Source organism: Poromitra crassiceps (genome assembly GCF_964638095.1).
Source record: "Poromitra crassiceps genome assembly, chromosome: 5".
NCBI classification, from domain to species: domain Eukaryota; kingdom Metazoa; phylum Chordata; class Actinopteri; order Beryciformes; family Melamphaidae; genus Poromitra; species Poromitra crassiceps.
The window spans coordinates 39,648,192-39,670,224 of NC_139642.1; the positions used below are offsets into that span (position 1 = coordinate 39,648,192).

General features: G+C 47.9%; 1 protein-coding gene across 4 annotated transcripts in view; it reads left to right on the top strand.

Moving 5' to 3' along the window:
• nbeab (neurobeachin b) overlaps positions 1–22,033 on the top strand; it is a gene marked incomplete at both ends in the record, with an annotated part of 283,508 nt that overhangs the window by 102,197 nt on the left and 159,278 nt on the right. For all 4 annotated transcript variants that reach the window (XM_083636986.1, XM_083636987.1, XM_083636988.1 and 1 more), the window contains 8 exons: positions 29–162; positions 3,955–4,063; positions 5,817–5,969; positions 7,680–7,848; positions 16,209–16,288; positions 18,117–18,179; positions 18,646–18,743; positions 19,202–19,294. In XM_083636986.1, coding sequence (XP_083493112.1) covers positions 29–162; positions 3,955–4,063; positions 5,817–5,969; positions 7,680–7,848; positions 16,209–16,288; positions 18,117–18,179; positions 18,646–18,743; positions 19,202–19,294 — 899 coding nt within the window. The remainder of the gene's footprint in view (positions 1–28; positions 163–3,954; positions 4,064–5,816; positions 5,970–7,679; positions 7,849–16,208; positions 16,289–18,116; positions 18,180–18,645; positions 18,744–19,201; positions 19,295–22,033) is intronic.

Consider the following 22,033-nt stretch of genomic DNA (forward strand, 5'->3'; position numbering starts at 1 on the left):
GTTAATGCGTTGGATATTTTCCCTGCAGGATGTGAAGGCCACTGTGACTCACTCCATCCACAGTGCCATCCACTCCATCGGTGGGATCCAGGTGCTCTTTCCCCTCTTTGCTCAGCTGGACTACCACCAGCTGAACGACAGCCAGGTGGAGTCCACTGTGTGGTGAGTGGGGTAGATGTTCAGGTGGAGTCCACTGTGTGGTGAGTGGGGTAGATGTTCAGGTGGAGTCCACTGTGTGGTGAGTGGGGTAGATGTTCAGGTGGAGTCCACTGTGTGGTGAGTGGGGTAGATGTTCAGGTGGAGTCCACTGTGTGGTGAGTGGGGTAGATGTTCAGGTGGAGTCCACTGTGTGGTGAGTGGGGTAGATGTTCAGGTGGAGTCCACTGTGTGGTGAGTGTGGTAGATGTTCAGGTGGAGTCCACTGTGTGTGGTGAGTGGGGTAGATGTTCAGGTGGAGTCCACTGTGTGGTGAGTGGGGTAGATGTTCAGGTGGAGTCCACTGTGTGGTGAGTGGGGTAGATGTTCAGGTGGAGTCCACTGTGGTGAGTGGGGTAGATGTTCAGGTGGAGTCCACTGTGTGTGGTGAGTGGGGTAGATGTTCAGGTGGAGTCCACTGTGTGGTGAGTGGGGTAGATGTTCAGGTGGAGTCCACTGTGTGTGGTGAGTGGGGTAGATGTTCAGGTGGAGTCCACTGTGTGGTGAGTGGGGTAGATGTTCAGGTGGAGTCCACTGTGGTGAGTGGGGTAGATGTTCAGGTGGAGTCCACTGTGTGTGGTGAGTGGGGTAGATGTTCAGGTGGAGTCCACTGTGTGGTGAGTGGGGTAGATGTTCAGGTGGAGTCCACTGTGTGTGGTGAGTGGGGTAGATGTTCAGGTGGAGTCCACTGTGTGGTCAGTGTGGTAGATGTTCAGGTGGAGTCCACTGTGGTGAGTGGGGTAGATGTTCTGTAGAAGCACGCTCACGTCAGAATGTTACTACATGGAAATCTGAGTAGTATAAGCATGCCAAAAAGTGAGCCCCGACATTTATTGAGTTGCTGCTTCGGAGTTTGATTTATTTTTGATCTTATTAACACAACTCAAAGGCTGAAATAGACGGCTGTGAAAACAGGCATGAAGCTGTTGTCACCATCTAGGACATACTGTATGGTGACAGATATTGCACACCCCACTCGTATGACTATAAATTGAACTGAAGTACAAGTTGCTCAAGTGAATTGACAGACTTTAGAAAGCTGCACTAGGCCAATTTTTCTATGTAAATTAAATCACAAAGTGGGGCTGCCTGCAACAGAGAAGAGCATGCCATATTATTATAATATTATTATATAATATTATTATATATTATAGCCTATATCCCCTTTAACGGAGATCTCGTAGATTCAGTCTATTTGCCCAAAATGCTCTTAATAGGTGTTGGGTATAGTCACTGGCGGGAAATCTCAGTTTATAGGAAATGACAAATCGAAACTTAAAGTCGAGCTGAACACAAAAATGACTTTTATTTTATTTTAGTTCAAATACCTGGGTATGCAGTGCACCTATTTAATAATGTATACAAAACAAATCACAAAAATCAAATTTCTTTAGTTTTTCACACTTTTTCACATCAAAAGTTCATTTTTCAAGATTTAATTGATAACAGTAATTTACAGTTTGCTGACGTCACCTAGTCCTATCAAATTTCTACTCCATTTCAACTTTCATCATTTCACGACATGCAGCTGTCAATCAAATCTTCATTTCAGGATCATTTTCTCTTCCAAATGAAGGGGGAAATGGCGCCTAGTGCCTGTCATCTGGCAGAGTTTCTAGCCCATAAACTAACTACTAACTTGAGCAATTATGCAAACTAAATCAAACGACCCCTGACAGCCTCCCTGGCTGTGAGGCTGTCAGGGGTCGTCTCTCGGAGATTCCAGGCGGGTGGGGAGCACCCATGCATCGGATTGTCCGCTCGTTCTGCACGAAGCCGGTGGCTGCCTGGTACTCCGCGGATCCCACTTGCGTAGCATGACAACACGCTGAATCCCACCCGGATTTGGGGGTGGAACACGCCAGGATTGGCCAATGCCAAAGCCAGTCCTCAGAATTGTCAAATCAAATCATCGACACGTACAGTATATGGTCCGCCTCTCAATTTGTTTTCAGTCTGAAACGGACTCGGATGCACGTGACAAACGGGTTGACCTCGACTTTAAGAGTAAAGTACAAAGCTGTGTCCTAAACAGAGTGCACCATTGAACCTGCTTCAAAAAGATTTCCTTCACCACCTCCACTCCCAGGAAGAAAGACATTTAGGTCCAGGAGAACTCAATGTGCTGATGTCACAAATGATTTCTGGATATTGAAGTCCTCAGCATTCAGTGAAGCCTCTGGGCTAAATGGCAGCCAAAAATGCCTTGTGCAGCTGAGGAAAAAAGAAATAAAAGAAAAAGGTTACAGACTCCAGAGTAGCTGTAGAGATAGACCAGCAGTGGCACTGCTGCCATCCACTAGCCTATCTCCGTCTAGGGCTCTCTGTTATCTCTCTGCTCCCTGGTCTCATCGCCGTCATCTGGACTCGGCCAGCCCAAAGCCGCCCGCGGGCGGGCGGGCGGGCGGCCAGGCAGGCAGGCAGGCAGGCAGGCAGGCGGGCAGGCGGGCCGACGGACAGACAGACAGGCAGGCAGGCAGGCAGGCAGGCAGGCAGGCAGGCAGGCAGACAGACAGACAGGCAGGCAGGCAGAGAGACAGGCAGGCAGGCCGACAGAGAGACAGGAGTGACCACGCACACAGCGCAAAAGCCCTGCTGCCCACAGCTTTCTGCCTCTATAGTTTTCTCTCCTCTCTCTCTCTCTCTCCCTCTCTAGCATGTCTAGGTCTCTCCCTCACAGTCGTCTCTCTCTCTCTCTCCCTCTCTAGCATGTCTAGGTCTCTCCCTCACAGTCGTCTCTCTCTCTCTCTCCCTCTCTAGCATGTCTAGGTCTCTCCCTCACAGTCGGCCAATCTGCCTACCACTTGCTCTGTCCTTGCCATGCCTTTTGGACTGAGCACTGCTAGAGGCTTAGCCTGTTGGGCTGAGAGGGTTTCTAAAGTCTCTGCAGCAGTACACTCTGCTGCATCTGCCCCCAAAGGCACCTTCAGCTTCAATAGATACAAAACAAATCAAGTCAATCCTCTCATTAAACATCTTGGCTCATGTTGCTCTCAGGCAGCCTGATATCCACAAAGTGGTGATGTCACATCAGTCACGACTGCCTCGTCGCATTGGAGAGAGGCCGTGCCTGTGGGAAAGGATCAGACAGCGACAAGAAGACTGATCCAGGAACAGACAGAGTTGGGTGTCTCCCAGCGCTGCATGTGCCCTTCACTCGGGCTCAGGCCGCAGTAGTAGTGAGAAGTGAGAGTGGTTGAGTGGTTGTGTGTGTGTGTGTGTGTGTGTGTGTGTGTGTGTGTGTGTGTGTGTGTGTGTGTGTGTGTGTGTGTGTGTGTGTGTGCATGCGCGTGTGTGAGTGAGAGCGAGTCTGCAGACGAGTGATTGCGTCCTTGTTAAGCAGTGTGGAGCCCACTAGACTAGAGGATGTGAGGGAAAGCCGATTAAGGAGTGTCAGCAAGCACCACTGTCGCTGCGCCAAAGGCTTCAACTGAGAGTCCCTGCAACAAAGACAGTGCCCCCCCCCCACCCCCACCCTGTTACAACCCCCCACCCAGACTCCCCCCTCCCCCCTCCCTCCCGCCCCCCTCCTACAGGACACAGCTTGCAAACCGTTTCTTCTGAATTGAAAAGGGATGAAATTGATGGGTTCAGCCCGGGCATCCCAGCCGATTGCTGACACCTTCTGATTATAGAGTAACTGTTTATAGAGTGACTCCTTCACCGCTTGACGAGTGTGTCCGCAAAGGAATAGCGTGCCTGTGAACAGATGGACATTTGAGCTCTGTGTGAGAGACTGTGTATGCTCTTGTTTTGCAGTGCCACTCTCCTGGCCTTCCTGGTGGAGCTTCTCAAGAGCTCTGTGGCCATGCAGGAGCAGATGCTGGGGGGGAAGGGCTTTCTGGTGATTGGGTACCTACTGGAGAAGGTACAGTACAGTAGAGCCTCCGTAATGTCATCGCCAACACATTGACATATCATATTTTCTCTGGATGCTGTCATTTCCAAATGGCTAATTTCATCTCAAATGGTACACTTTGAAGTCTTGTTTACGCTCTGGCTTCAATAAAAGGCTATCAGAGAGACTCCAGCATGAGAGAGCCATTTTCTGGGAACAAGTAGAGTCCACAGTGCATCATGTGGGCAGCCTTTGAACAGTAATTTGAAAGCCGAATAGGTACAACCCTTGTTTTCCTCTAAGTGTGAGATGATGAATAGAAAGTTGATGTTTGTATTGTTGTGCAGAGTTTCCAGAGTATTTTTTTGGCAAATTGAAAAAGCCATTTGGTATCGAAACTTCCTTTGTTTACCATCAATCTGCACAGTATCTAGTCTGAACCCTCTGGGTGCTGCCAACACCCTCTGATCTTCCATCACTAGTAGCAGAGCCTGGCCTCTCTTCTCGTTCTCCCCCTTGTTTTCTCTCTCTCCTGCACCAGTCTTTATTTACCCATTTGGTGATGCAGATCTAGCAGCCTGCTGGCCTCCCCAGAGCGTTGGCTCGTTTGGAGCATTGAGAAATGACTCCACTTTGTCACTCAAGTGACTTGCCTGCCTGCCTGCTGGCTGCAGCTGCTGTTAACTAACAGCCAGGCAGAGTCGGCACCTGAGAGCCACTGTTTTTTATTCTCGCTTCCTTCCCGCTGCCAGGTTTCACACTTGCACATATCGCACCATCTGCTCTTGATCTTTTCATGCCACACCTTCACTCCTCTCGCTCCTCCATTTGTCCCTCTCTCCTGCCCTCACTCAGCCCCCACCTGGGCAGGAAACGGGTGCCAGACAGGAATGGCGATGGCAACTCATCAAAGTGAAATTCTCTGCCTCACTGCAAAGTCAAGCATAACTTTCCATGTGTTTTTCTTTTTTCATGTTTTTTAAACTCACGGAAGAAAAAGAAAAAAAATAAGAAAAAAATCACTACATAAATCAATTAATCAATTATCAGTTTGTCAGAATCAGGAAGGAATCTTAAGGAAGGAATTTTATTTGCTACTATGAGATGAAAAGTATCAACTACAGCAAGTAATGAGAAGACAATATTCACTGGCCCTTAAGCACCGTACGCTATTGTATCTGTGTGTACGACTGTACGGCAAGACAGTTTGTGACATGCAGTAATGTAATACAATCAATATCAGTAAGCATATGTATACTAGCCTGTTAAACCATACTGATCAAGTGAACTCACATTCAGTTCCGTTCTGCAAACCAGTCTGCCCTCCAGCCCGCCCACAGCCATTCCCACAAATTACAAAGTGCATGGGCCAATTAGGGACCGGCCTCCTACTTGACAACGTACTGTAACCGGCCAATCAGCTACAGTTACAGTGTACGACACTGGCAAAACCATATGGCGCCTCCTGAAGCAACGAGCCTTAACCTTAATGTTAGTAGAGTAAACACAGCCATAAAGTGCAATTATTGCAGATAATAGACTCAATAGCAACAATTAAACAAAAACAATAATATGCACCAGCGGAGTTTCTCGGCAGAAAAGACGTTTTCGCCGTTCTTCTGAGTGGATTTTGAGATTGGATTAGCCAGAATGATCCGCAGAAGGGAGCAGAATGTGAGTTCACATGAGCAGATGGTTTATCAGGGTACAAGTATACACTCGTGGCAGCAGTGGTCCGGCATGACGAGCGTTATCTGACATGACTCTGTGCTTCTTCCTGCAGTCGTCACGTGTGCACATCACCCGGGCCGTACTGGAGCAGTTCCTGTCCTTTGCAAAGTATCTGGACGGTCTGACGCACGGGGCGCCACTGCTCAAGCAGCTGTGTGATCACATCCTCTTCAACGCTGCTATCTGGATCCACACCCCGGCTAAGGTGAGCCCAGCCAGGTAGCCTAGCTCTCAGCCCATGCCAGGCCAGGTGAGTGGGCTGTAGACCGTAGTGGAGAGCTTTCAAACACTCAAAGCTTCAGTAGTGCTTTGCATCACACAGGACTGTTCAGAGTAATATCTCGCTTCTGTTACGACCCAGTGGAATTAAAATCTGAGTTGACTTGTGACTAATTCGAATGCAATTTGGGTGGCAGTTGTGCATGTTGTGTAGAGAGACCGTGTTAGTCTAATTCCCCATGGCAGCAACTGATTACAGACTTTGCGTGGGTGGTAATTAAAAAAAAGAAAGAAGCAGTGTTGAAATATGATGATTGAAGACAGGCAAACTTTCTATCCATAATTTCCTACTACTGCAAACTGATGTTGGTAATGAGCCAAAGGCAAAATTATGCTGATGCTGTCCCTAAAAGTGTCAAACTTAAAATGAATATTTTGTTTTGTAGTTTAGCCCCTTGCCAGTTTGTGCCCAACTGACATTGACTGCCAAACATATGGCAAAATGGATTCGGTTGGCTTGAGTGGAGTGCAGCACACTAACCCAACACCTTGGCTAGGTATATTCTGACGTTTATTAGAGATTTAATGGCTGCCAAGTTGATTGCTTGCTTTCACTCTCCTGTGCTAAAAACACCAAACAAGTATTTTTTTTAAATGTTCCAGAGTGATTTCCCCACCTTTTGTATAATGACCCGTGAAAAAAGTGGATGAGTTATATCAAAGGAGCTGAGTTGGTGTGGCGAATACATTTGCCTTAGCAATGCTGCCGGTGGGGCTCTGCCATGAATAAATAAAATGAGGAAATAAATACAGAAGTGTCTGGAGGCTGGCCTGTGACATTCCTCCAAAATGGAGCAGAGAGAGAGAGAGAGGGAGGGGAGAAGAGAGAGAAACACAGCGGAGGTAATGAAGTGGGTTAGAACGCTTTTAGCTACATCGGCACAGAGAGCTCCGCTGGCTCCTTCCCCTCAGGACATGCCGCATACTCCACATTTCCTCCGTGCCTTTCCTCAACCTGGAGCTGGATGCAGAGAGCAGGTGCTGTGAGTGATGGGATCATGCAATGTGGATTAATTACATGGACCAACTGACCTTGTCCTTGCCAGCCATGTCCCACTAGACAAAAGTACATTTTACCAGTGCATTCCACTTTTCCCTTCTCGTGGAAATTACATTCCCAACACGGTGTTAAATTATTTCCAGTGTTTAATTTCAGTGGCATCAAACTAAATCAAATCACGCTCACATTGCTCCCCACATTGCTGCCTTTCATCATGACTCTCATTTGACTCGTTAATATCTTGTAATTTCTGACAAATGGCAAAAGGGCCCTCTGTGTTTTTATGGTTGGAATGACTGTGGTGGGAATAAGAATTTTGATAAGGTCTGTTGCTAATTATAGAGGACACGCTATCATCACTGAACAGAGTGCAGCCGGGACAATTATGAGGTAGAGTCATGTAGGATCAGTGGAAGTGTGCCCGTCAAATACCATAGACCTGCGAGCATGATGAGCTCAGCTGTTGCGGCCCAGCTCAGTAGAATATCATGTTCAGTCTGGAAAGGTAGGTATAAGCGTGGGTTCAGCATTGGATTATGCTGTCTGTCTGTCTATGCTTTCTTTTATGTACTTTGGAGTATATTCACTGTGCACAAGTTGATAACATATGGTGTGTGGTGTGCGTTTCCCCTCCAGGTACAGCTCTCTCTGTACACCTACCTCTCTGCTGAATTCATCGGCACGTCCACCATCTACACCACGATCCGCCGCGTGGGCACAGTGCTGCAGCTCATGCATACTCTCAAGTACTACTACTGGGCCGTCCACCCTGCAGACTGCAGCGGCCTCGCCCCCAAGGGCCTCGGTGAGCACACTTTCACATTACCCGTTTATTTGTAACATCTTTATCTCATTACATTGGATTTAGTTGTTCTGTTGTTATGAACTATTTCCTGTCCGTCTGAAGGCTCGTCCAGCCGAAGCTCAATCTTTTTGGAAAGGAATGGATTGGCAGTGAGCCAATCACAACTAGAAGTGCACATGGAGAGCGCAGGCCTCATGCCAAGGGCAATACTCCGGTCTGCTATGACCTTCCTATCCCTAACTACAGACCCTTTTCTCTTTCCTGACCACGCCCTCCCTCCCACCACCCACATACACCTAGCCACTCCCCCTGCCCAGCCCTCAAACCCCAACTCTCTATGGCCTTCCTATCCCTAGCTACGGCCCCTTTTCCCTAGCCCCGCCCCCTTTCCTGACCACCGAGTTTCATGAAAATCGGGCCCAGTAATCCTGCTAACCAACAGACAAACAAACAGACGGACAAACGGCACCCAAAACTCCTTGGCGGGGGTAATAATTGTGTACAGTCACATGTGACATGTGGCCTGCTATCAAAGTGTCTTCCTGAAATGGCAGCAGCTCCCCCACATCTGAAATGAGTCATTTCCACATGGAAGCGCTTGCCTGTCAACCGTTAGGACCGTGGCCATCACTGGAGATGACAGTAGAGGCAGACACGCCACATCAATACTGTCATCCCCGGTAGCGGGCTCTTGGTGTGGGTGATGGGGCTCTGAAGCCTGGCCAGCGATGTGAATGGCATCCTGGCTCTGTGAAGCAACAGCACATCACCAAGCAGGCTGCGCAGGAAGTGAAAGTGTCCTTGAACTGTCGTTTCCTTTTTGCTCCCTCTTTTCTGAAACAAGCCATGTCTTGGTTTACGGGACGTTTGATGTGGCTGCTGTGAGCTCACTTTGTGCTGCACTGAGGCTTGATCAAATCTATTTCCTGCAAGTTGAAGTTTGTATTCTGACTACAATTAGTAGTATAGCACTTATGACGTCAGAAGAAATTATTATTGTGCTTGCTGAAAGCTAAGCGCAATTTAGTAATCCGTCATACTTATTATAGTAATCCGTCATTATAGTTTAGTTTTCCAGCATTTTTCACACTACGTTAAAGGGGGGGAGTGATAAAGTCCTTATTTGTTGGGGCTTTCGGGTCTTGTTGAAGATGCAGATGGGAAGAAGCTGTCCTTGTGACGAGAGGTTCTGGTTCTGCCAAACCTTAGTCTTCTGCCATGGGGGGAGTGCTTCAAAGAGTTTAGACCTGGGTGAGAGGGGTCGGCCATGATTTTCCGAGACCCTGGCGGTGTGCAGTCCTGAAGGGATGGCACGCTGCATCCAATCACCTTTTCAGCACGGCGGATGATGCGTTGCTGTCCGGAGATGTTCTTGAGGGCAGCCGCAGCGTACCAGAAGGTGATGGAGGAGGTGAGGATGGACTCGAGCTTGACTGAGTGATGACTGGAGGTGCAGCTGTTGGTGTACAGGCCAGGGAGAGAAGAAGTATGGAGAGAGCCCTGAGCAGCTCGGTGACATGCTTCCACAGCCTTACCTGATGCTTCCTGTTAGTCAGGAAGTCTGTGGACCATCTGCAGGCCCAGCTGGGAGAATTTCTCGTGCAGCAGGGCCAGGATGATCATATCGAAGGCCGAGCTAAAGTCCACATCCTGGCATAGGTTCCTGCAGTGTCCAGGTGCGCGAGAATGTAGCGGACAATTAACCAGTGAAGTGGACTATGAAACCCCTCAGGGGAGAGAGAGGAGAGGCTGCATGCCAACTCTGTGAGCGAGGCCTGACTAAATGGCCAGTCACACAGGGTATTCTGCTAGTATCCCTAAGTTAGATCTTTCCACAGCAATCTCACTTTCCCTCATGTTAATCTGGCCCTTATCCCTCCTTCAGACAATGTGCCAGGGAACTTTACAAGACTTAATAAGTGATGAAAGCTCAAACCTATCTAGAGCTTATGTTCTAGGACGGTGGGCTAAATTTAGCCTGGACACCAGACGCACTTTTCCATGACTGTATTTCTATCTTGTCTAAAGCCTTGGGCGCTCTAGGTACATTCCTTTTTCCTGTTTCAACTGTAGAATAATAGATCCTGTTGTATAAATCACGTCTCTGTTTATCCCCTGCATTATAATGTTGTTTTGTGTAGGAGCATCATAGGCACAACTAGCCATCTCATTTGTTCAGGAAAACAAGCCATGTGTGTGTGTGTGTGTGTGTGTGTGTGTGTGTGTGTGTGTGTGTGTGTGTGTGTGTGTGTGTGTGTGTGTGTGTGTGTGTGTGAGAGTGAGAGAGAGGTGCAGTGTCCTGTGTGTGTGTGTGTGGGGGGGGGGGGGGGGGGGCTGGGTCTGTGTGTGTGTGTGTGTGTGTGTGTGTGTGTGTGTGTCTGTGTTAGCTCGCTACAGTACATCCCCTGATAGCTAAGTGAAGTGGGATAATCAAAGTCACTGTATAAATCTAGAGATGTATTTTTGCCACAGGGGACCCAGCAAAGCTGCCTTTGACAGACTATGATCAGACACAGGCAGTTCCTGCAATGTGTACTGTAACTATCCCACTATACAGCAGACACAGTCCACACAGCCACTATAAGTAGGACAATGTTAATGCAACATCTGTCAACATTGGTGGATTGAAATGCATGAAGCCTTTTTATTAAAATGGGTCTCCAAAATATTCTGGAGGAACTGATACCAAATCTATTTTTGTTGGCTTATTCAGTGCCTTTCCCAATCCCTGGGGGTAAAACTCTGTGTGCTTGTGGGTTATCTAAAACAAGACGTTGTGGATTGCAAGGAAATGCACATTTTCAAAATGTAGGTCGCTCGGGGAAAAATATTGGAGAACCGTTGCTCAGAACAGATAGAGCAGCTATTGCATGCCTGTGATGCAGAGTCCTGATGCGATGCTGGGCTACTGACGCACACACACACACACACACACACACACACACACACACACACACACACACACACACACACACTCCCTTAACAATGATAAATTGTACTACAATCCATATTTGTTAACCAGCTGCCTCTGACAAGCCTTCTCGTTAAGCCTTCTCTAAATGTAGCCTTTTCAAACACATGCAAATATGTTGTTCATTGTCCTGGAATCCCAGGGAGATTTTAATAGGCTGAGAAAACGTCTGAGAGATGCCGGTGAAGACATATCTGGAATTGGATCACTTTTCCCGCTGTAGGTAATTTTCAGAGTGGGTCTACTTCCATTGATCTGAGCTGGATTTGGCAGGCCGGTTTTTCTCTTTGTCCTGCTACAGTGAGAAATGGCCAGACAAAGAGACAGACAAAGAGGGAGAGAGCCAAGCCCATAATGAAGTGTTCAATTATAGGAACACAGAGAGGACGTTTAAAACGGAGCTCCTCCAGCTATAGTCACTCTGTTTCAGCCGCTCTGCTGGTGCCTTTGTTTTCTGCACGTCCTAATAGAGAGTGCCATCAAATTAAAGCCGTGTATCATTCACTTATACACAGAATCACTGCAGGCACTCACACACTGATGCCCATTGCTCAACTTCTCCCCGTCTCTGACATGTACTAGCCACAAGCCAACACATATAATCTCTCCCCCCCCCCCCTCCCCCCTCTCTCTCTCTCTCTCTCACACACACACACACACACACACACACACACACACACACACACACACACACACACACACACACACCCCGTGGTCCCTTCCAGCTGGCTCCGTCTTATTTCCATTACAGGGAAAAACGTCAGTGATAGTGAGACATAGAGGTTCGGTGGATGAGTAATCCGCCCGAGGAATGTGTTTGATTGTATTTCTGTGTGGCACCTTGTTGGTGCTGAATTAGACTCATGAAAGACACATTCCTGACTGCAGCCAGAGAAGGTCTTGAGCATGGCAGTGGCACGCAGTGGGATGCTCTCTGCTTCAGACAGAGAAGGTCTTGAGCATGGCAGTGGCACGCAGTGGGATGCTCTCTGCTTCAGACAGAGAAGGTCTTGAGCATGACAGTGGCACGCAGTGGGATGCTCTCTGCTTCAGACAGAGAAGGTCTTGAGCATGGCAGTGGCACGCAGTGGGATGCTCTCTGCTTCAGACAGAGAAGGTCTTGAGCATGGCAGTGGCACGCAGTGGGATGCTCTCTGCTTCAGACAGAGAAGGTCTTGAGCATGGCAGTGGGATGCAGTGGGATGCTCTCTGCTTCAGACAGAGAAGGTCTTGAGCATGGCAGTGGCACGCAGTGGGATGCTCTCTGCTTCAGACAGAGAAGGTCTTGAGCATGGCAGTGGCACGCAGTGGGATGCTCTCTGCTTCAGACAGAGAAGGTCTTGAGCATGGCAGTGGCACGCAGTGGGATGCTCTCTGCTTCAGACAGAGAAGGTCTTGAGCATGGCAGTGGCACGCAGTGGGATGCTCTCTGCTTCAGACAGAGAAGGTCTTGAGCATGGCAGTGGCACGCAGTGGGATGCTCTCTGCTTCAGACAGAGAAGGTCTTGAGCATGGCAGTGGCACGCAGTGGGATGCTCTCTGCTTCAGACAGAGAAGGTCTTGAGCATGACAGTGGCGTGCTCTCTGCTTCCGACTTAGACATTCACACCTGGGAGCTCCAACTGGAGCCCTTGGAGGTTAAGTGGCACACTGAAATAGAGAGAGAGCATTATTCATTCACTTTTATTGCCTTGTTTTCCCCAGCATTTTAACGCTAGAGCGGATCAGGTTGGCGTCGTTATACATTTTAAAAAGTTGAGAGAAGGCCTGGGAATCTTTGTTGCTGTGATAAAGATACTTATTGATCAAAATGTAATGAGCCTTTTCTTATCTAAACACATTCATGGAGTAACAATGAAATTATTCTCATCCGTTTCAGTTTAACGATTCCAGTTTGCAGGAGTGTACAGGAAGCACGGTGCACGGCGTGGCTTTATTACCAGCCATCATAAGCTGAAATAAGATTCCTGCATTAATCCCACGGACATAAATCATTTTTCAATAACCACCTTCTCCTCGTGCCCTTGGGACGCAGGAAGTAAAGCAATCTGTGAATGAGAAACAAGAGCTGAGCGCAACCGCTGAGCATAATTGCTTGTGAATAACTGGGATGCAGTGGCTGTGGTAATGATGCTCTTATCATGGCGTCCATGTCGGGCTGCGTCGCTGCACTGGCTTCTCCTCTCTCTATTCATCAATGTCGGCTGCAACAGCACACATTAGCGTCCTTAGCGCTACCTCGGGGAGCCTCAGCATCGATTACATTGATTGGCTGCTGGAGCTGCAGGACGGTCAGCTGTCTGCTAACGTCGTAGCGGTCGTCACGTCGCTGTCCCTCATTTCATGTGAACATGTGTCCAGCCGAGGGAAGGGCTGGAGGTTATCAGTGCAGAGCAGAGAAGAAAGATGTTGAGCCAAATGGCCCATTTCCCCAGAAAGGCCATTGCTGTTGTGTTTGGCCCGGTTTCCAGCAGCTACAGTAACACCTGTGGGAAATGCAGCAGAGTTTGTCAGTGTGACAGTACGTGTAGGGTTAATGAATGAATGTATGACACCACTGCCAGGTTCCACCATTAAAATAGAGTCTTTGTGCATTACATTGAAATGACTGCTGATCCTAAGGGCTTTCTTGTTTGCGTTGTAAGTGGTGATAATGTACAGTATGGCATATTCTGTATTTGCGGGTTTAGTCAGCGTTCGTGCAAACACTCTTTGGTTAAAAACAAGGGAGGCTTGCTGCATATTGGATAGGATCTGACAGTGTAGGAAATTTAAAAAATATTTTGGGGCAAATTTTGCCCCCACTATCTAAAAACTCTGGGCATTTACAAAACTAGGGATGCGCGCTACGTGCGCTCGATTCCTAAGCTCGCCCGCTGTGTGGGCTCGTCCGTCCTGCAGCTCGCTGAGCTGACCCTGCAGCTCGCTGAGCTGACCCTGGAGCTCGCTGAGCTGACCCTGCAGTTCGCCAAGCTCGCCCTGCAGCTCGCTGAGCTGACCCTGCAGCTCGCAGAGCTGACCCTGCAGCTCGTTGAGCTGACCCTGCAGTTCGCCAAGCTCGCCCTGCAGCTCGCTGAGCTGACCCTGCAGCTCGCAGAGCTGACCCTGCAGTCGCTGAGCTGACCCTGCAGTTCGCCGAGCTCGCCCTGCAGCTCGATGAGCTGACCCTGCAGCTCGCTGAGCTGACCCTGCAGTCGCTGAGCTGACCCTGCAGCTCGTTGAGCTGACCCTGCAGTTCGCCGAGCTCGCCCTGCAGCTCGCATTTGCAGCTGGGCCCCTGCCCGGCCTTGCCCGCAGCTCGGCTGCTGTGTGGCCAATGAGACCAGCATCAGTGATCAGGTTTATGACATGTCAGCAGTGGGATTTATGACATCACTGATGTTGTCACAGTGGGATTTCATCAGTGGAATTTATGAGGGATTTATGACATCACTGATGATGTCACAGTGGGATTTATGACATCACTGATGATGTCACAGTGGGATTTATGACATCACTGATGATGTCACAGGATTTATGACATCACAGTGGGACAATCACAGAGGTACAGAGAAACAAACAGACAGACAGACAGACAGATCCCTAGCTCCCATTTATATACTGATCGATGATGATGATAGTAATTACCGGTAGTGCATAAAGTTGCTAAAGCGTAGTGTGAACAACAGCGCTGTTTGTGTGAGTGTGTTCTTCATGGTCATCTTCTGGCAACCAGCTTGCAGGTGCCGAGTGTGTGTTAGAGATGGAAATTAAATGAATTTAATGAAAATACAATTATCAAAATATTGGGGGCAATTTTTGCCCCTGGATCATGGTTTTTAGGTGCATTCTGAGGTTTCTTGGGGGCATTTTTGCCCTTGTCCCTGGCTAAATTCCTACACTGGGGCGCCTGCTGCATATCGGACAGGATCTGATGGTGTCAAAATTAATTCTTGTGTCTACCACACAGGCACAGTTGCATCTCTGTAATATGACAGCTACTCAATGCCTGTCACTGACTCGTCTTTATTTGCACAGCATATGTATACCTGCTGACAGTGTTTGGCCTGTCAGATGTTGAATGAGGTTTGTGACAGGGATGGATTACAATTTGAAGTTAACTTCAGAGTGCCAAAGTGACCTTGAGTTGGCAGAAGGCATTGGGGCTAGCTTTAATGAGATATTGGCCAGCGTGATGGGCAGGTGTGACCACGGTGATAATCTTGGGCTGACTGCCTTGGCACCACGCTGCACCCACGATATCCAGTCTGCACACTGACCTTGGATGTGGCGTAAATTATGAGCCGAATGCACTGAATTACTCTGCCTGAACTTGAAATGTGCTTTGCAAAAAAAAATCCTCTAATTGTCATTGGTGCAAATTATGTTTTAGTTTTCTTCTTAAAAAGAAGACAAAATGAACCTAATTAATTTATTGGTACAAATTGTTCTGCTCTGTGTGTTTACTAAGTGGGAGATTTACTGAATCTGCTGTTCTAATCATGTCATGCCGAGAAGATAAGGTAACAATCAAAACTCAAAGGTGGAGGATAATCAACGTCCACGGGAGGTTCCAAATGTTTCATTATCAACCAAAAAGAATTAAAAAAGGATCATCCAGCAAGCATGTGGTTCAAAGAAATGTATGCCAAATTATTTGTCATGACATAGGCTTACACTTTTACTATCTAACATTCCTCAGCTGGTACACCTGATTGGACCTACTACTATCCCTGAACTCAGTGTTGGGGAGTAGTTAACTACCTATGTAGTTCAATTACTAGTTTAACTACAATTTGCAGTAATTGGGTGGTAGTTTATCTACATTCAAATCTCAGTAGCTTTTTCAGTACCTGTAGTTACTCTAACTACTTTGGGTTGTAGTTTAGGTAGTTAATTACAAACTACATATTCATAGTATTCTCATTATGTGTTTTCTTTGCCATACAATATTGCACGATGCCACAGGTATTTGATCAAAATCCTGTGTGGTTTGTGACCAAGATGTCTGCGATCGAATGCTATGAATTTCCCTAGATTCGGTTCAGTGTTACCTCCATGTAACAATACGAGATTCCAGACTCAGTTTGTGATCATTTCCTATGATGTAGAGTGGATGTAGTTAAACTACTTTTTGTAAAGTAGTAGTAGTTTGACAAACTATTTTTTAGAGTAGTTAAGCTATAGTTTAACTATTTTTCATTGTAGTGTAGTAGTTTGATAATTTACAGTTTTAAAGTAGTTTCCCCAACACTAAACTGAGGCTAGGGTAACATGGCTAACAGAAAATTAAATCCTGGAATAATGAAAAATACACAAACGACAGGAGAAGCTCCCATTTGGCTCAAACACTCTCTCATTCTCTCTCTCTCTCTCTCCCTCCCTCTGTCTCTCTGCTCTCCCACCACAGATGGACCGAGGCCTACCCAAAAAGAGATAATTTCTCTGCGGGCGTTCATGCTGCTCTTCCTCAAGCAGCTCATCCTGAAGGTATGTCCCACCTGTCTCATCCCTCACAGCTGCCCCCCCACACACATTTCTCAGGCGCAGAGAAGGAAAACACTGACAAAGTCAACAACCCTCCCCGTGTTTGCCCTCAAAAAGATCCCCGAAGCAGCGAGTGTTGTTTCGCTTGATCTGCCTCTTAATCATCGTATTGCTATGGGGCGTCTGGGTAGTGTAGAGGTGAAAGCACTCGCCTACCACCGCGGCGGACACCTGGGTTCAATTCCCGGTAGCGGTACTTCCGGCTTGGTCAGACGTCCCTACAGACACAATTGGCCATGTCTGTGGGGTGGGAAGCCGGTGGGGTATGAGTCATGGTCTCTGCACTAGCGCCTCCTCTGGTCGGTTGGGGTGCCTGTTCGGGGGGAGGGCAACTGGGGGGATAGCGTGATCCTCGCACGTGCTATGTCCTGCCGGTGAAACGCCTCGCTGTCAGCTGAAAGGAAGTGGCTGGTGGTGACTACACATGTATCGGAAGAAGCATGTGCTAGTCTACGGCTCTCCTCGGATCGGTGAGAGGGGGTGGAACGACGACTGGGACAGTAGGGAGAAATTGGGGGAGAAAACATGAGAAAAAACTTGATACAAAAAAAAAAATATTGTATTGCTATAATGCGTCCAAAACAATGGGAGGAATATCAGACTATTTTGGTGTTTGCTGTCTGTATTTGCCTTGGAAACATGACATTCAATCTGTTAGTATATTGTAACACAATTGTAGCACAGTTTAAGTCTCTGTGTCTCTGCAGATAATTATCCTGCCAAGTGGTGTAGCAGCTCTCTCGGGGCATGGCAGAAATAAGCTTTTGGAGCACTGCATGTCATCACCCAGCCAGGGTTCATAAGCAATGACGATTATCGGGCTCTTCGATCCATTTCGTTGCAATCAATAACGAGGAATCTATGTTCTCATCAGAGGTGTCTCAATCGTACATTCCATCTAAACACAACAATAAAAAAGAGTGCACTGGAGGCCAACACAGTACAGGCCATATCTTACACCCAGGCCAGTGCAAGTGCAAGGGCAAGGGCAAGGGGCAAACCTCATCTTTGCTAGTTTCTAGCACTCAAAATGTCCCTTTTGTTTCTTTTAATTACCACTGGGTTGCTGAAACATGTTCTTTGATGTACTGACAAAAGAGAAAAAAGGCCAGCACTCAAAAAGGTCCTTTAGGCGTTTTTAATACTTAGCTTGTACAGCAGCACAACGTACGTGTTTCAGCAGGTAGCCTTCATCAGCATTGGGCAATGGGATGAGGTCAATGCCCAATGCTGATGAAGGCTACCTGCTGAAACGCGTACGTTGTGCTGCTGTACAAGCTAAGTATTAAAAACGCCTAAAGGACCTTTTTGAGTGCTGGCCTTTTTTCTCTTTTGTACATTTCTACCTTGGCCCTGCACCTTGATTGACTTCAATTTTGAAGTGTGCTTGCTACTGCTGTTGTTTGACTTTGATGTACTGACCCAGTGGTAATTAAAAGGAACAAAGGGAGATTTTGAGTGCTAGGGTCTAGCAAAGATAACGCTTGCCCTTGCCCTTGCCCTTCCACTGGGCGTAAGATGGCCCCTACATGTTCTCCTGGCAGTAACTTCTCACAAAATTCACCACGTTTTGACTGTACCGAAACGAGAAAATTTGCCACGCTGCAGTGTCGAACCGCATTCAGCAAACACTGCCTACGGTATACTGTGATGCTTCTAAGTCAGGATATTGGCAGGCATACATTTGCACTCTGATGACCTTTCTGCGGTCCATTTCTCTTTGTACAGAATATAATTTTTTACCTTTCTTTGTACTTTGGCGTTGTTTCAGGACCGAGGTGTGAAGGAGGATGAGCTTCAGAGCATCCTGAACTATTTGTTAACAATGCATGAGGTAGGACCTGCCTCTGTTCCAGGTGAATTCACATACTTTATTAACTCCACGTTCTGTGGCTTTGCTGCAGGAGCACTCAAGGTCACATTTAATCTTTAAGTTGTTGTTTTCAACCTGTGTTTTAAGTAAGTAAGCAGCCAGCTGAACGAGTCTTTTTGAATTTCCATTGTGCCAGTTGTTCCTTTGTGTGCTGCAATAGGCAGCCATTGATGGTGTACTGTTGTAAGGAATACCGTGGGCTCATGTACGCCATGGCAGCGTCTGAGTACAAGAGAAACCACTCATTTGTTTATGTCCCTGCTGCACTTACAATTACAGATTCTGAGCAATGTAAAAAAGAGAAACCCTTACTCTTTCTCTTTCTGTCTCCCTCTCTGTCTCCCTCTCTCTCTGTCCTTCTGTTTCTGTCCCTCTCTCTCTCTCTCTTTATCCCTCTCTCTGTCTCTGTCTCCTGCTTTGTCTGCAGGATGAGAATCTGCATGACGTGTTGCAGCTGCTGGTGGCCCTCATGTCTGAGCACCCAGCCTCCATGATCCCTGCTTTCGACCAGAGAAATGGAATACGGTAAGAAGCCCCTCAGGGGGGGAAGCAGTCCTTTTGCTGTTCAGGCACAAAATGAAGAGGTGATTATTTCACATGCTGTAAATGTATGCGCCTACTATAACGCTTGTGCCGTTTCTGTGTGCCTACGCGATGCATAATTCATATGTTCGGAAAGAAAAACGAATCTGCGTGGGAAAAGTAACAATATTAACATATTTCTTTCCTAATATGACATGGATGATCAAACAAACCCCCCCTGTGATATATGAAATATAAATGTGCACAATCTACCGATTCTGCTTGTGCGTTCTGAGGACTGCATAGTGGAAACTGTGCTGTTTTTCATTAGGGTGTTCATTTAACGCTAATTCACTCTGAAGGAAAGAGGCTGTCAGCTAAGCAGAGCAAGGCCTTTTATGATGTTTATTCTGTCATGATTGAGTGCTATTGTCAGCGTTTACGGCGTATGTCTATTTCAGGGTAATCTACAAGCTCTTGACCTCTAAGAGTGAAAGCATTCGAGTACAGTCCCTCAAAGTCCTTGGCTACTTCCTCAAGCATTTGGGCCACAAGTAAGTAACCCGTTCCATTGACTGTGCGCTAGAACTGTAATTACACACCCTAATAATATGACGGTGTTATTTTGCCACCCCAAACCTTTCCGAGTCCCTGCAATGTACAGCATTGCAGAATAATCAAAGCACTACACTACAGGCTCGTAGGTTACTAACCAAAACATCGTAAATCAACTCTTACATTCAGAGAGGTGATTCATCTGCTACTGCCCCTTCTTTTGAAAAAGTGTACAATTAGAGCAGCCAGAAACCCCTGACTGGATGCCAGTCTCGCAAATTAGGCTGCGGCTCTTTGTGGAACACCTGAATTCCTGGCTGTGTGCCCCACAGCCATTACCTCCGATAAGAGAAGGGTGGAAGAGGTCCAAGTTACTGTCCCACGGAGTGAAATGAAATAATAAACTACATTACCCAGCACCATGTGAGGATATACACTGTGTTATAAACCACATTACCCAGCAGCATGTGAGGATATATGCTGCGTTCGTTTATAAGTGGGATGTGGCAAGTTGCCAGTTGCTACTAGCAAAAATCAAATAAAACGCCACTATAACTCGGAGTTCCTACCCGCAAACTTGGGTATGATTTTCTCAACCCCCAGTAGCTCCCACCGCGTCATTTGACGTCATTTCAACATGGCGCCCACGATTGTAAGAATTTAAAACACATTTTTGACACATTTTCTTTTCTTTTCAATAATAGTAAGCTTTCAGACCAATCAGCATACCAATACAATAGTTGGTTAAACTCATACAACTAAACGTTAATGTTGTTATTAGCTGTTAGCTTAGACAGCTAACGGCTATTAGCATCCATGGTTTTGCGAGATGAAGCCTGAAGCTCGAACGCACGTAGGTCGGAGATGACGCGTTTCTCACTTGCCACTTGCCAGCTCCTACCATAAACGAATGCAGCATTACACTGTGGTATAAACCACATTACCCAGCAGCATGTGAGGATATACACTGTGTTATAAACTACATTACCCAGCAGCCTGCGAGGATATACACTGTGTTATAAACTACATTACCCAGCAGCCTGTGAGGATATACACTGTGTGCCACGCACAGTGGAGAGATAGAAGAGAGCGCCGTGGGGCGGGGTGGCTGCATTTCAAAAGCTAGAACAGAAGGATGGCTGGAGACATGGAGGGGCCTCAGGTGTTGTGGTGTTACCGGGGGGCTGCTGAGTGGGCAGAGAGGGCAGGTGTTGTGGTGTTACCAGGGGCTGCTGAGTGTGGGGGAGAGAGGGCAGGTGTTGTGGTGTTACCGGGGGCTGCTGAGTGGGGGGAGAGAGGGTAGGTGTTGTGGTGTTACCGGGGGCTGCTGAGTGGGCAGAGAGGGCAGGTGTTGTGGTGTTACCGGGGGCTGCTGAGTGGGGGGAGAGAGGGCAGGTGTTGTGGTGTTACCGGGGGGCTGCTGATTGGGGTGAGAGGGCAGGTGTTGTGGTGTTACCGGGGGGCTGCTGATTGGGGTGAGAGGGCCGGTGTTGTGGTGTTACTGGGGGGCTACTGATTGGGGGGAGAGGGCAGGTGTTGTGGTGTTACCGGGGGGCTGCTGAGTTGGCGGAGAGGGCAGGTGTTGTGGTGTTACCGGGGGCTGCTGAGTGGGCAGAGAGGGCAGGTGTTGTGGTGTTACCGGGGGCTGCTGAGTGGGGGGAGAGAGCGCAGGTGTTGTGGTGTTACCGGGGGGCTGCTGAGTGGGCGGAGAGGGCAGGTGTTGTGGTGTTACTGGGGGCTGCTGAGTGGGGGGAGAGAGGGCAGGTGTTGTGGTGTTACCGGGGGGCTGCTGAGTGGGGGGAGAGAGGGCAGGTGTTGTGGTGTTACCGGGGGGCTGCTGATTGGGGGGAGAGGGCAGGTGTTGTGGTGTTACTGGGGGCTGCTGAGTGGGCAGAGAGGGCAGGTGTTGTGGTGTTACCGGGGGGCTGCTGAGTTGGCGGAGAGGGCAGGTGTTGTGGTGTTACCGGGGGGCTGCTGAGTGGGGAGAGAGGGCAGGTGTTGTGGTGTTAGCGGGGGGCTGCTGATTAGGGGGAGAGGGCAGGTGTTGTGGTGTTACCGGGGGGCTGCTGATTGGGGGGAGAGGGCAGGTGTTGTGGTGTTACTGGGGGCTGCTGAGTGGGGGGAGAGAGGGCAGGTGTTGTGGTGTTACTGGGGGCTGCAGAGTGGGCAGAGAGGGCAGGTGTTGTGTGGTGTTACCGGGGGGCTGCTGAGTGGGCGGAGAGGGCAGGTGTACATGGTAGACTGCCTTGAGCTAGAACGAAAGGCCTGAATCCTCGAGGGATGTCTGTGCTTCACCTCTCATTTTAAAAGATTCCTCAAATATTAAAGCACCGCTCTAGCTTCTCTATGGGCTCCAGTGAGCTCATACAGAATTTAAAAAAGGTTTCTCTGTGCCTTGTTATGGTTTAGGATTCATTTTTGATGTGTGAATTTGTACCACTATGCCTTCTATTCTTAGTGCTATCTGGAGTGATAAGTCAAGAAGTCAGTGATCTATAATTCAAAATTAGTTAATAGTTCTACTTTATGGGGCAATGATGTAGAAATGAACTGGAAAAAGCAGAAGAGAGCGAGGGCAAGATATATGACATGAATGATGCTCAAACCTCTGATGTTGCTACTACAACAATCATTAACTCCGAGTATGAGAAGCTGAGACAATATATATATGACATATTAAGCTTTATATTTCATAAATAGACTGTGAGAGAAACGTGAGAACTCTGTAGTCTTGCCAC